General features: G+C 42.1%; 1 protein-coding gene across 2 annotated transcripts in view; it reads left to right on the top strand.

Moving 5' to 3' along the window:
• Scfd1 (sec1 family domain containing 1) overlaps positions 1 to 11,667 on the top strand; it is a 62,154-nt gene extending 50,487 nt beyond the window's left edge. The window contains exons 21-25 of one of the 2 annotated variants that reach the window (XR_012907727.1): positions 3,729 to 3,781; positions 5,382 to 5,578; positions 6,102 to 6,167; positions 8,849 to 8,917; positions 11,478 to 11,667. Coding sequence is in view for 1 of the 2 variants with exons in the window: in XM_075948170.1 (XP_075804285.1) it covers positions 3,729 to 3,781; positions 5,545 to 5,578; positions 6,102 to 6,167; positions 8,849 to 8,917; positions 11,478 to 11,501 (246 nt within the window). In the remaining variant the exon portion in view is untranslated. The remainder of the gene's footprint in view (positions 1 to 3,728; positions 3,782 to 5,381; positions 5,579 to 6,101; positions 6,168 to 8,848; positions 8,918 to 11,477) is intronic. The other variant, XM_075948170.1, reaches the window with a different exon arrangement.
• Positions 11,668 to 12,449: the final 782 nt, after the last annotated feature.

Genomic DNA, 12,449 nt, shown 5'->3' with positions numbered 1-12,449 from the left:
TCGGTTGTGCTCCTAATTACTACTGAGCATGTGCGAGAAAGAGTCCACATTCCCAATGGCATCTTTCAGCCATTGTCACAGATACACAGAATTGGGTTTTCTTGGCTACTACAACCATTCTGACTAGGTCTCCTCTGAATTAAATATATACTAAATCGTACATGTTTTAATGTTAATACATCCTAAAGAACACATTTCTATGAGTGAAAAAGAACCAGTGACCATCAGGTGGTATAATGTTGATGTGGGTATAATGTTTATTAGCCTCTGTACCGTTGGCTAATAAAGAAGCTGCTTTGGCCTACGGCAGGGCAGAATAGAGGTAGGCAGGAAAACTAAACTGAATGCAGGGAGAAAGAAGGCGGAGTCAGGCAGATGCCAGAGCCTTACCAGTAGGTCACAGCCTCGTGGTGATACAAGGATTAATAGAAATGGGTTAAGATGTAAGAGCTAGGGCTGGAGAGATGGCTCAGTGGTTAAGAGCATTGCCTGCTCTTTCAAAGGTCCTGAGTTCAATTCCCAGCAACCACATGGTGGCTCACAACCATCTGTAATGAGGTCTGGTGCCCTCTTCTGGCCTTCAGGCATACATGCTGAAAGAATATTGTATACATAATAAATAAATAAATATTTAAAAAAGAAAAAAAAAGATGTAAGAGCTAGCTAGAAATATGCCTGAGTTATGGGCCAAACAGTGTTGTAATTAGTATAGTTTCTGTGTGATTATTCGGATCTGAGCAGTCAGAAAATGAACAAGCAGTCTCTGTTTACATGATGTAAGGAGAAACAGTGCAGTTTAAGGAAATTCTATTAGGTGAGAAATGTATAGTAAAACTTCTGAGTATTTCAGATGGCTCTAAATTCCTCTGGGCCCAACAAGTAAATCAAAAACAATTGTTGGCAGAATAAACAACAGATAGTTAGCATTTGCTTGACAAATATTTTTCCAAACTATCTATCAGCTGGGCACTCACGGAGGTGACTCAGAACGCTAGCACCGAGGTGGTTTTCTAGGAGTCCGCGCAGAGCGGCATCGTCGGAGCTTACTTCAGTCAGGCTGCTCTAGACTTGGCGGGGAGGGGAGGACTTCAGACCTGAAGAAATGAGAACAGAATATTGAGACCAGTGTGACTCCTTTAGTAATTGTTAAAATATGGTTATGGAAACTAGCAAAAACAATTTTTAAATTCACTCATGTGGAAACTGAAACACCATAAAATGTGCAGCTGCTGTTAGGAAAATTATACACAATAAACTTAAAAAGATTCTTGTGTTTAAGAATCTGTAAATGTGGTACACAGCCTTAATCCCAGCACTCAGGAGTCAGAGGCAGGCAGATCGCTGTGAGTTTGAGGCCAGCCTGGTATAGAGTGAGTTCCCGACAATCTCCAAAGCTACAGAGAAACTATGTCTCAAAAAACCAAAAATAAAAAGAAAGAAAAGAAAAAAGAAACCAAATCTGTATAGATGGTAGTGATAATACAGTGCAATTGCAACTGACTTTGACTCCTAGACTAAGAGGCCCTCAAAAAGAGGCGTGAGTTTATGACCATTTGTCTTAGAAAACACCTCATTATGCTCAGTGTCCATCTGAAAGGTGGCCCAAGCATAATAAAGGTCAGAATACAAATGAATGCAAAACTCCAGGAGACAAGTGCATAGGATGAAGGCCTCTTAGGTGATTTGTAATTGTACCCATCCTGATGTTCTGTGCAGACCACTAACTATGATAGCAGATACATGTATGTGTGGGGATGTGCCAGGAACCACTCAGCGAATTCGTACCTTAGAAGTCATTTAATCCTCAGTTAAACCACTAAGAAAGGTACTGTTTTTATTATACTTGTGTTATAGATAAGGAAAATGAAAGATGAGGTCAGTTAACTTGCTAGGGGTTATACCACTGATAAATAGCAGTTTGGGGGTTTTCTGAGGCCAGAGTTCTACCATTATACTGTTAGTAGGAACCGTGTGTCCTTCACAGAACTAGAGAGGTCATTACAGGTCATCTAACAACAGAAGAAACGGAGCAGGAGACAGGTGGCCGCTTCATGCAGTGTAGACTTGATCCAGCCCTACTCCTCATCCTGGTCCTAGTCACAACCGTTCCTTCCACATGCTTTACAATAAACACATGGATGGCTAAATTCGATGAGTCTTACACAGATGTTTCTCTGAGCTGTACAAGTTCACTTATCAGTACTATTGAGTTTATAATCACAGGCGGATCTTTTAATTAGAAGAGATGCTTTTTCTGTTTTGAAAGCATTTCATCATCCATCTGCTACGTAAGGTAGCTGTCTGTACTCCCGTTCCTCTCTTGTTCGTACAGTAAGGTAGAGCTGGCAGGTGATAGTGAATGACTGGAGCATCCATCTCACCTTAGCTGCTTTCAAATCCTGGAGCACGGACTGGCGTGTAGCTCAGCTGGTAGACTGCTTGCCTAGCATGTGCAGGCTCTGGGCCGATCTCCAGGACCATGTGAACCTAGCATAGCGACAGGTGCCTGTACTCAGTACTTGTGAACCTAGCATGGTGACAGATGCCTGTATTCAGTACTTGGAAGGTAGGAGCAGGGGAATTTGGAGTTTGAGGTCATCCATGGCTACTCAGTTGGAGGCCAGGCTAGGCTATATAAGACGCCCTCCCATTCTGATTACATTTGTGTGTGCACACACATACATTATACATGTAGTTCGAGGACAACTTGTGGGACCTGGGGATCAAGTGCAGGTCATCAAGCTTAGCAGCAAGTATGACTTGCTGGTTACTTACACTTGGTAAGTGTTCTCCTGTGTTGATCTGAGTACTGACCACCAGGTCAGAAAGTCCAGCTAGGAGGGGTTCCCCCAGTGACATGTGAGGAGTTCGACCACACTTGGGGTGCTGTGCTGATCTAGGGTCAGGACTGAGTAGTGGCAGCCTGTGTGTGTTTGTCCTTCACCAGGTATCGGGGCGGGGCTGAATTGTTCAGTTTAAAGACAGATCAGGAAGTAATTATACCATGAAGTAACGGACTGTACTTCACAATTCCTTTACTGTCAAGAAGCTTCCAATTTAGCATAAAATTCAACAACTTCTAGAGTCGGGAAAACTTGAACAGCTAGAAGAGTGTGGGTGACTCGGTCTGGGCAGGCCTCACCTGGACTAACCTGAGGACATGAATGTTAGCATGAAACGTTTAGTTCATGTATTTATCTGTAGAAATCTTAATGCATTCGGTGGGGAAATGTTGGCCACATATACACTTGATATCTAGTATTATCTAAATTTTTTATTCTAAATTCTAAAGTTGATCTGGTTCCAACATTTGCACATAAAGGACTGAGCCTCGTATATGCATCTGTATACTCAGTAAAGCTCTGGACACAGAATGACCAAGTCCGAAACAAAGACCCTGGGCATTAAAACTGCACGTGCAGGTGGTTCACATCCTAGAGTTCCTACCTTTATTACTAAATATGTGACCACAGCAAAGTCACATGGCCTCCTGTCATCCCAACTTGCCATCTAAAACTAGGCTAAAAATAGGAACTGCCATAGACTAAAGATTAGTGTGTGGTTTCATGTAAAGCACTGAAAATACAGCTTCTTAACACATAACACATAGAGACAGTCATTACAATCTGTGAAATTGGAAGGTGTGTTACGATCAAATTCTGTGCTGTACCATGACCTTCTAAACAGAAACCTCATCGTCATGGCAATGTATTTTTTGTTTTTAATAGGAAACTGATGATTATAGATATTTTGATCCCAAAATGCTGCGGAGCAATGACAGGTAAGAATCTTTTCTCTTGGGTGGTGTTTGTTGTCCGTTCCCTCTGAGAATGGAATAACGTCGTAAAGACAGTCTGCTTTCTACTAACATTCTGACTGTGGGAGACCAGTTAAAAACAGTGTATTTTAATCTCCTTCAGAGCTAATCACAAGCAATTATGATTAGTGTCTTGCTGTTTTCCCTTAGTGTATATACAGAGAAATAAAGTTAGCTGTTTACTATTTGTGAAATGGTGTTATCATAAACAAAATGGGGAATTTAGAGAAAGTATTTTTAAACGAATATGATTACTGGACTAAATGAAAAGAAAATAACTGTATTGGAAACAGATGTTTAAGGTGGTGGTTTGTTGTGTGAAATCAATGCAGCTTCTGTAAAAGCACTTTATGGCAATGAAACAACTCACAGTATAGTGTCTGCATTTTATGGAAGACATGATATGGTAATTGGCTGTGCTTATGTTACTTTTCAAGGGCTAATTCATGGTAGTTAAGAAAAATAACCTAAAAGACAGCTGACAGAGAAGGAAATAACTGGATATCCCTAGCAGTAAAACTTTGGGAACAAATTCCTTGCCTGTGCCTGCCGTTGAGACCTTCAGCACTTTGTATTTGTCCTTCTCCCAAGCATTCACGTCTGTGGGTTGTCGGGACCAATGATCTAGCTGCTAGATTATTAGGTAATTTCAAGTGTTCTCTTTTCTGAACTTAGCAGAAGTGCTGTTACGTAAGACCTTCCAATAATAGCTATGACTGGCAAGAGAGAAATTTGACAGCAAATTATAGAACAGGGTATGGGGACTGAGCGCCAGTGGGACAGGGTTTCCCTTTAGGAATGATGAGAATGTTAGATTGGATACACTAAAACCAACGATCTTTTCTTCACAGCGGATGTGTAACTGTCTGGACTAGTAACTCTTCCTGGCAGTTGGCTAAGCAGGAGCCATAGAAGCTGAGGACTGTTCAATTCTAAGTGTATCATATATATGATAGTCAGAAGAAATATTAGCATTGCTAAAGCACACAGGCTCAGAGCTTTCTTTTTGCGGCCTTTTCCTAAGCTATCCTATCCGAAACCATGGTTATTAGTAACTCGTGGTCCTGAGCTATTTAAGTGTACCTCCTGTCTACCTCAGCGGAGCTATTGAGAATTTTGATCAGGTGGCCATCTAGCCATTTCTGTGGTGTATGGACTGTTTAGGCTGTGGATGTGAGGAAAGATGGCAGAGGTGTGCTTAGCTAAACAGTTAAACTCTCCTTATCACTCTGTCCATGCTTGTTTAATTCTCACGTGTAGCTCTGACATGTGAAGGCCTGGAAAGATGTGTTTAGTAAAGAGTTCGTGGATGCCAGTGGAGTGTTTTCACAATGTATGACCTGTGGTAAATAAGAGGCTAGTGCAGTATGTCTCCTCCCATCTTCCCTTCCATCCTGAGGAAGATGCCACAGGCTGTTTAACTCATGACCTGCTTTATTGCTTCGCCTGGTCCCAGCTTACTTTCCTTGGCATAGATGCTGTTGGTCAGCCTTCTAGAATTCATGTCAAAGTTGCTAGTAGGTCATCCCATTCCCTTTTAGACATTGAGATGTCTACCTTCTAGCTCCTTCCTCTACAAAGCTGAAGAACCCCGCTTACCAAGAAGGTGGACCTGGATACCTTCTTAATGCTGCTCACACGTGCACATGAACATGTTTTCCTATACCCGTCTTTCCTGTAATAGAAGCCAACGATGAAATTTTCAGTGCAGTTTCTCTTTATTGCAGCTCAGTTCCTAGGAACAAAAATCCATTCCAAGAGGTAAGTTTTGCACAACCTTCTCTGCTCTTAGATAATTAACAGTAGTCCTGAGGCAGAACGAGTTTGTCATGAGCATAGTTTGTGATCAGTGCTTGGCAATTCAGGTCAATCCAACTCTGCACATCCAGGATCCTGCCGTCAAGTCCTCAGCAACTCTGTTGCTCTGGTTTTCTAAGAGTGACAGAATAGCAGGAAAGGAATCTTTTGTATTGCAGTGAGAATTTTACATGCGGAATTTCAGCATTGTGAAGATGTGAATACAGACACTTCTTGTTTTGAGTGCCATGCTGAAGTTGTACCATGGGCTTTCCAGTCCTGCCTACAGCAAATAGTAAAGATTCAGAGCTAGCCTTCAGCAAAAGCAATCTGCCCTCGGTTTCTGTTGCTTGACTGGATGATGCAGTTAGATTTGGAAACAGCCCTTATCTCAGTGTTAGGACAGGTCCCAGACTAAAGGCCTGCTGCTTGAGAATTAAAATGCTTTAACTGTTTCTTCACCTGTTCCTTCCACTTGCATTTTTAGGCCATTGTCTTTGTGGTAGGAGGAGGCAACTATATTGAATATCAGAATCTTGTTGACTACATAAAGGTACAGTTGGGTCATCTCATTCTATCACTTGGTGTCAGTCTCATTGTCCAGCACCTATCCTCACCTCCGCATAACTACTTTCTAAGAGGTGTCTTTTAAAGTTCTGTGTGTGAGCAAGACACAATGGCACAAGCCTGGAGTCCCAGCTCCTTGGGAGGCCAAGACAAGAGGATCACTTGAGCCCAAGAGGTCGGGACTAGTCAAGGCCACATGGCACAATCTCATCTCATAAAATTAAAATGCCACGTATAGAGAAAATTGCTGATTTGTTTGTTTTCCTGTCACATTCATTTTTCTACTAAAATTATACTGGACTAGAAAATAATATATCATATGGATATTAAGTATTTGGGTGCTCCCTTGAGAGTGTTGTCTCCCTTGAAATAATTTATAGGATTCATTTACCTGACTAACACGTGCTTTACACTTCAATCGTATTAACATCAATCAGAAACATACTTCTAAAAAGCATTTCAGGTAGCAAATTAGAAATAATGAAATCCTACCTACAAGTCACGAGTGACAGAAAACTAAAAATACATGAAGCAGGAAGCCTAATTTGAATACCAAAAAATCTATAAGCTGGAGAATTAGCTATTGTTATATAATAAAATGACATTTTATAATTATTTAGTTTTTGTTGAGTATGATTGGTCATTCTTTTACCTAAGGCATTAATAGAAACTATGGTATAATGGGACCACATACCTCCCAGGAAGTATCACTTGATTGCTTCAATTATGCACACGAATGTATTTTTAAGAATCAGTATCGGGGGGCCCCCAGTCTTGCACTCAAAAGAGCTTTATTTTACATGCACACATATGTGCAGGCTTAAGAATAGGTTTGTACTGGAACGTTTGGTAAGCTAAATTTCTTTAAAATTACACCTGATTTATTAGCTAATACAAGTGATTAGTGTCTTGCTACTTACTGTCTTTCTGTTACATAGCTGTTAGAAAGGAGCTACAAACACGGTGCGCCGAGCTGGGGAGAAGGACAGAGCAGAGCAGGCCTCTCAGCTGGTCTGCTGCGGCCCTGTGTCCAGACCTGGACAGAGGGGACCTAGTTCTGTGCTAGGATCCAAAGTAGACGAGGGCAGCCTACACTGATGTGCCAGCGTTGTGTGCTAGGAACTGGAAACATTAGTGGTTTGTGACTGTTCAGTTCTCATGGAGCCTGATTTTGTTTACATGGTCAGAAAGAAGTAAATGGCTTCTACATGAGTAAGGGTTCTTCTTACTTAAGCATGTGTAGAATATTTTTTGGTGAATGAAGTGTGTCCTGTACTCCTGGGATGGTACTTTGGCATATTGTCTGCCCTTGCAAGAATATTCTGTATAGCATCAAGAGTCCCAGTCATGTGACCTTTTGTACTTTGCTACCATCCCTCCTCCCTTTTAAATGTAACTAAGCCACTGCTCTTGTTTATTTGTTCCCGGAGATGGGCCAACTAGGACTGGGTTTGTTTTTAATTTTTATTTATTTTTATGTGTATGGGTGTTTTGCCTGCATGTATGTGTGTGTGTACCACACTTGTACAGTGCCTGCAGGGGCCAGAACAAAGCAACAGAGCCCCTGGGACTGAAGTGACAGACGGTTGTGGGCTGCCAAATGGTACTGGGAACCAAACCCAGGTCCTCTGCAAGAACAGCAAGTGCTTGCTCTTAACCACTGGTCCATTCTCAAGGCCCAAGTACTGGACTTTTGGTTTGTTGATTGATTGGTTGGTTTTTGTTAATTTTTTTTTTAATGGGATCTCACCCTGTCCCTCAAGCTGAACTAGGACTTGAGGCAGTCTTCCTGGCCCAGCCTCTCAAGTGCTCTGGTTACAGCCTGTCCTCCATATCCTGCTTGAGTCATCTTTTGAGCCAACATCTACTCGGTTTGTGTGTCACAGAAAAATTACTTTCTCTTGTGTTAAAAAAACCACCATCTTGTTTTCTTGATTTTATTGAGCTCTACATTTTTCTCCCATCTTGTTTCTTGATGGATTACCAAATTAGTTTGATAGAAATTTTGCATACTGTAAAAAGGAATCTTTACTCAGTTTGATGATAATGTACTTAAAAAGTATGGGCATAAAGAACTGACCCTCATCAGATGTGTAGCCGGCTCTCAGCAGGCTAAGGCAGAGGGGTAGAGAGGTCAAGGCCAGCTTGAGCTAAATAACAAGATTCTGTCTCAAAAGAAAAGGTAAATAAATGAAATAGTTGCCTGAATTTTGTATTTATATCCTAATATTCTATCTACTTCAGAAATAAAATTCAGGTAGAATGGGATGCATTAACAAATGCGGTATTACACAACAGGACTGAAGATACAAGCCCACGTCATCTTACTTTCAACCTAAAAATTCTCTTATTTTCTTCAGGTAGCACAGATCATACCTTTGAAACAGTATTTATCTATGATTATATAGAGAGTTGTTGGTCCTCTGAAAGATAACAATACCAGCATGCCATAATTTACTACTGTGAAGGAAGAAAAAAGCATCTTTGTGCCCACTTCACCACCTCATTTCTGTTTAGGCAGTTTAGGATACGAACACACACACTTTAAATATACCACTACCACCTGACAAACAACTTTTAAGAGTAGCCCCCTCCCCAGAATGCCCACCAGGCTTACACTAACTCTTTTTCACAGTTACATCTGAGTTCTGTGTCTGCTTTTTACAGGCAAAGCAAGGCAAGCATATTTTATATGGCTGCAGTGAGCTTTTCAATGCGACCCAGTTCATAAAGCAGGTAAAGTGTGCCTCTGTAGTTTGCTCTCAGAGCCAGCACAAGTTGCTGTTGGCTCTCTCTCCTTTGAAAACTATATCACTTCAACTGAATTTAAATCAGCAACTGAATTTAAATCAGCTTAAACAAAACCTCCTCTAGCTCTGAGTTTCACCATGGATATAGAGACGGCTCCGGTAAGTAACATTTTTAAAGGGTTAATAATCCCAACTCTTTTGAAAAGGTGTAATTATTTAAAATTAAAATATCCAAGTAGGCCAGGTTGAATTCAGCATTTCTAATGTTCTGTCCCTATGTCTGCTGCCAGGCATATCATAGTTGGGTCTCAGAACTCTTCAGCAGGATGTGCTCAGCTGATGTAATTGTGTCCACCTGGAAAGTTAACGGCAGCTGTAGCTGTGTCTGTTTCCTATCGTTCTTCACGTATCGTTCCCACTAATGTTCTCAGCAATTATATTCATCTTAGGTTTTTTTAAATTGGTATGCACATGGCCTGATCAAAAATGTCTAAATGTCAGCATCTGGGGTACAGGTAAAGGAAGATACAGCTTCTTACTGTCGCTCTCAGCCTCTTGGAGTTCCCTATGATTCTAGGGACAAATTCAGGCCAAACTGGGATCCACAGCTTTGATGATGAGGAACTTGAGGACTAACGAGTTTGTGAAGCAAGACTGGGATTCCGTGGCAGATGTTTTACAGCAGGGAAGCATGGGGTTAGACAAAGAGAGGTGTTCAGAGCAGAGTGGTGCACCCTGGGAATGTGGGTGTGGCCTAGCAGAGTGAGTCTCGGGAAGTAACAAAATACTTGATTCTGAGAATTCCATGCATGTATGCATTTTGATCAAATCCAACAGCGTCCTTGCGCTTGTCATTTTCACATTTTTACCTTGGAAATTTTTCAAACATGCAGAAAGTTGAAGAGAATTTGCAGTTTAGGTAACCAAGGAAACTCAGTGTGGTTTTCTTTTCAGTGACTCAGCTGTTGTCATGCTACTTCTCTCGTTTCATTGGTCTTTAGAATGTTTGCTTTGATTGCTTTGTTGTGTTCTATTCCTAGCCTTCCTGAGTTCTAATTTAAACTCAGTATTTAAACTGTAAGGCTTAAGTGCCTGGCCTATGTCAGCTTCATTCAACACATTTGCCTGCTCTGTGCTTTTATTAGTTTGAAATATTTTGTAATTTATGTTGTGATTTATTCTGTAGCCCAAAGTTTGTGGTTCTGTTGTTTATCAGTTCCCTTACCGTCACAGAACATTCCCCCGTTTTAAATAGGGTGTAGTTCCTTTTGTGGTCCAGCCTATGGTCTGGTCAGGGTAGCGCTGCTCAGAATCTGTGTTTGTTTCCCCTTCAGTGGGGGTGTCCTCTATCGTGCGATTAGAGACGTTCAGGTTGCTAACCAGGAGCCTGATGTGGTGGCTCATTCCTCTGCACCAGCCCCTCAGAGCAGGAGGAGGCAACTTCTAGATGACTTTGAGCTGTGTAGTATGATCTTGTCTCAAAAAAAGAAAAGCTAATTAGAATTATTGAATTCTCTTTCTCCTCTTAGCTCTATCTATTACTGCATTGGTTTTATTGTTTATTGAGACAGGGTCTTATGTAGCCCAGGCTAGCCTTGAACTCACTTTTCCTCTCCCCTCTGCTTTTGGTACTTGTTTACGACTCTGGTCCCAGAATTACAACAGTGCTAGAAAATTCCTGTTGCCTAGTGATGCTGGTGTAAGCAGAGCTACTGTTCGCTAGTCCCAGGGAAGCGCAGCACACACAGTTTGTATGATAGTTGATAATGGTAGCCAGTGCTCAAGTGCAGCTCAAGCAGAGAGTGTTTCAGAAGTCTTCAGCTAGCTCCTGAGCCTTCAATGCTGGCCCCTGGAGTCCTTCTGCGCTCCATTCATGGTGAACGCCCAATAAAATGGACCACATTTAATCTTGTTTGTGTGGATGCAGGCATACAGCTGTAATTTAATGGAAAGGTTACTTGGGTGTTTGTGTCCCTGTGAGGCCAGAGGCCAGCATCAGTGTCTTCCTCATTAACTCTCTACCTTGTGCTTTTGAGACGAGTTCTCTGACTTAACCCAGCAGTCACTGATGCACTAGACGCAGCTAGTGCTGAGATTATTGGTGCGCCACCAACTCAGTTTGTGAAGTGGGTTTGTCGTCTGCCTTTAATGACCCTTTAGGAATATAGAAGTATATGACACATTGTTAGCGCATTTCTCTTTATAGTTTCCTACTGAGTTTAATATCCATTACTTATGCCCAGGGTTTTCTTGTGATGTTTACATTTCTGTGCCATAACAGTGTTACTTTTGAAAAGCATATGTTAAATTATGTTGTTTGTTGAAATTAATGTTCTAAACCAGGCAGTGGTGGTGCATGCCTTTAATCCCAGCACTTGGGAGGCAGAGCCAGACGGATCTCTATGAGTTCAAGGCCAGCCTGGCCTACAAGAACTAGTAGAAAAACCCTGTCTGAAAAAAAAAATTAATGTTCTAGAACTATGTAATAAGTTTTTGTGATTCAAAACTGGAAAATTATATGTATAAATTTTTTTCTTTCATTTTAGCTGTCACAGCTTGGACAAAAATAACACAGAAGAACCGTAGTGGAGCCGTTGGTTGGGATAGATGTAAAAGGAGCCGGATGTGTCCTCCTCCATCGCACCCCTAACAGTGCAACCTGTCAGAATCATTCATTTTTAATAAATTCTATACTTCATAGACTGTATACTGATTAATAAACCATTTCAGAAATAACTCGGCTTGTTCTTGTTACACATGAAAGCGTACATTGGAAACAAGGAGAGCCCTATGGAAGATGCTACAGTAGGTTAGGGTTAGGGGAATCAATTGGAGTTGGTGCACGCTGACGCCACACACTCCAGTGTTCCCCGAGGAATCCCCTCCGTCTGTGTTCATCATGACTCCACCTTCTCCAGTGCTCCCCGAGGAATCCCCTCCGTCTGTGTTCATCATGACTCCACCTTCTCCAGTGCTCCCCGAGGAATCCCCTCCGTCTGTGTTCATCATAACTCCACCTTCTCCAGTGCTCCCCGAGGAATCCCCTCCGTCTGTGTTCATCATAACTCCACCTTCTCCAGTGCTCCCCGAGGAATCCCCTCCGTCTGTGTTCATCATAACTCCACCTTCTCCAGTGCTCCCCGAGAAATCCCCTCCGTCTGTGTTCATAACTCCACCTTCTCCAGTGTTCCCCGAGGAATCCCCTCCGTCTGTGTTCATCATAACTCCACCTTCTCCAGTGTTCCCCAGGAATCCCCTCCGTCTGTGTTCATCATAACTCCACCTTCTCCAGTGTTCCCCGAGGAATCCCCTCCGTCTGTGTTCATCATGACTCCACCTTCTCCAGTGTTCCCCGAGGAATCCCCTCCGTCTGTGTTCATCATAACTCCACCTTCTCCAGTGCTCCCCAGGAATCCCCTCCGTCTGTGTTCATCATAACTCCACCTTCTTCAGTGTTCCCCGAGGAATCCCCTCCGTCTGTGTTCATCATGACTCCACCTTCTCCAGTGCTTTCCACG

This window comes from Microtus pennsylvanicus, chromosome 14 (assembly GCF_037038515.1).
Source record: "Microtus pennsylvanicus isolate mMicPen1 chromosome 14, mMicPen1.hap1, whole genome shotgun sequence".
Taxonomy (NCBI): Eukaryota; Metazoa; Chordata; class Mammalia; order Rodentia; family Cricetidae; genus Microtus; species Microtus pennsylvanicus.
The sequence above is the reverse complement of the archived record's forward strand: the minus strand, read 5'-3'. Positions and strand labels throughout refer to the sequence as shown.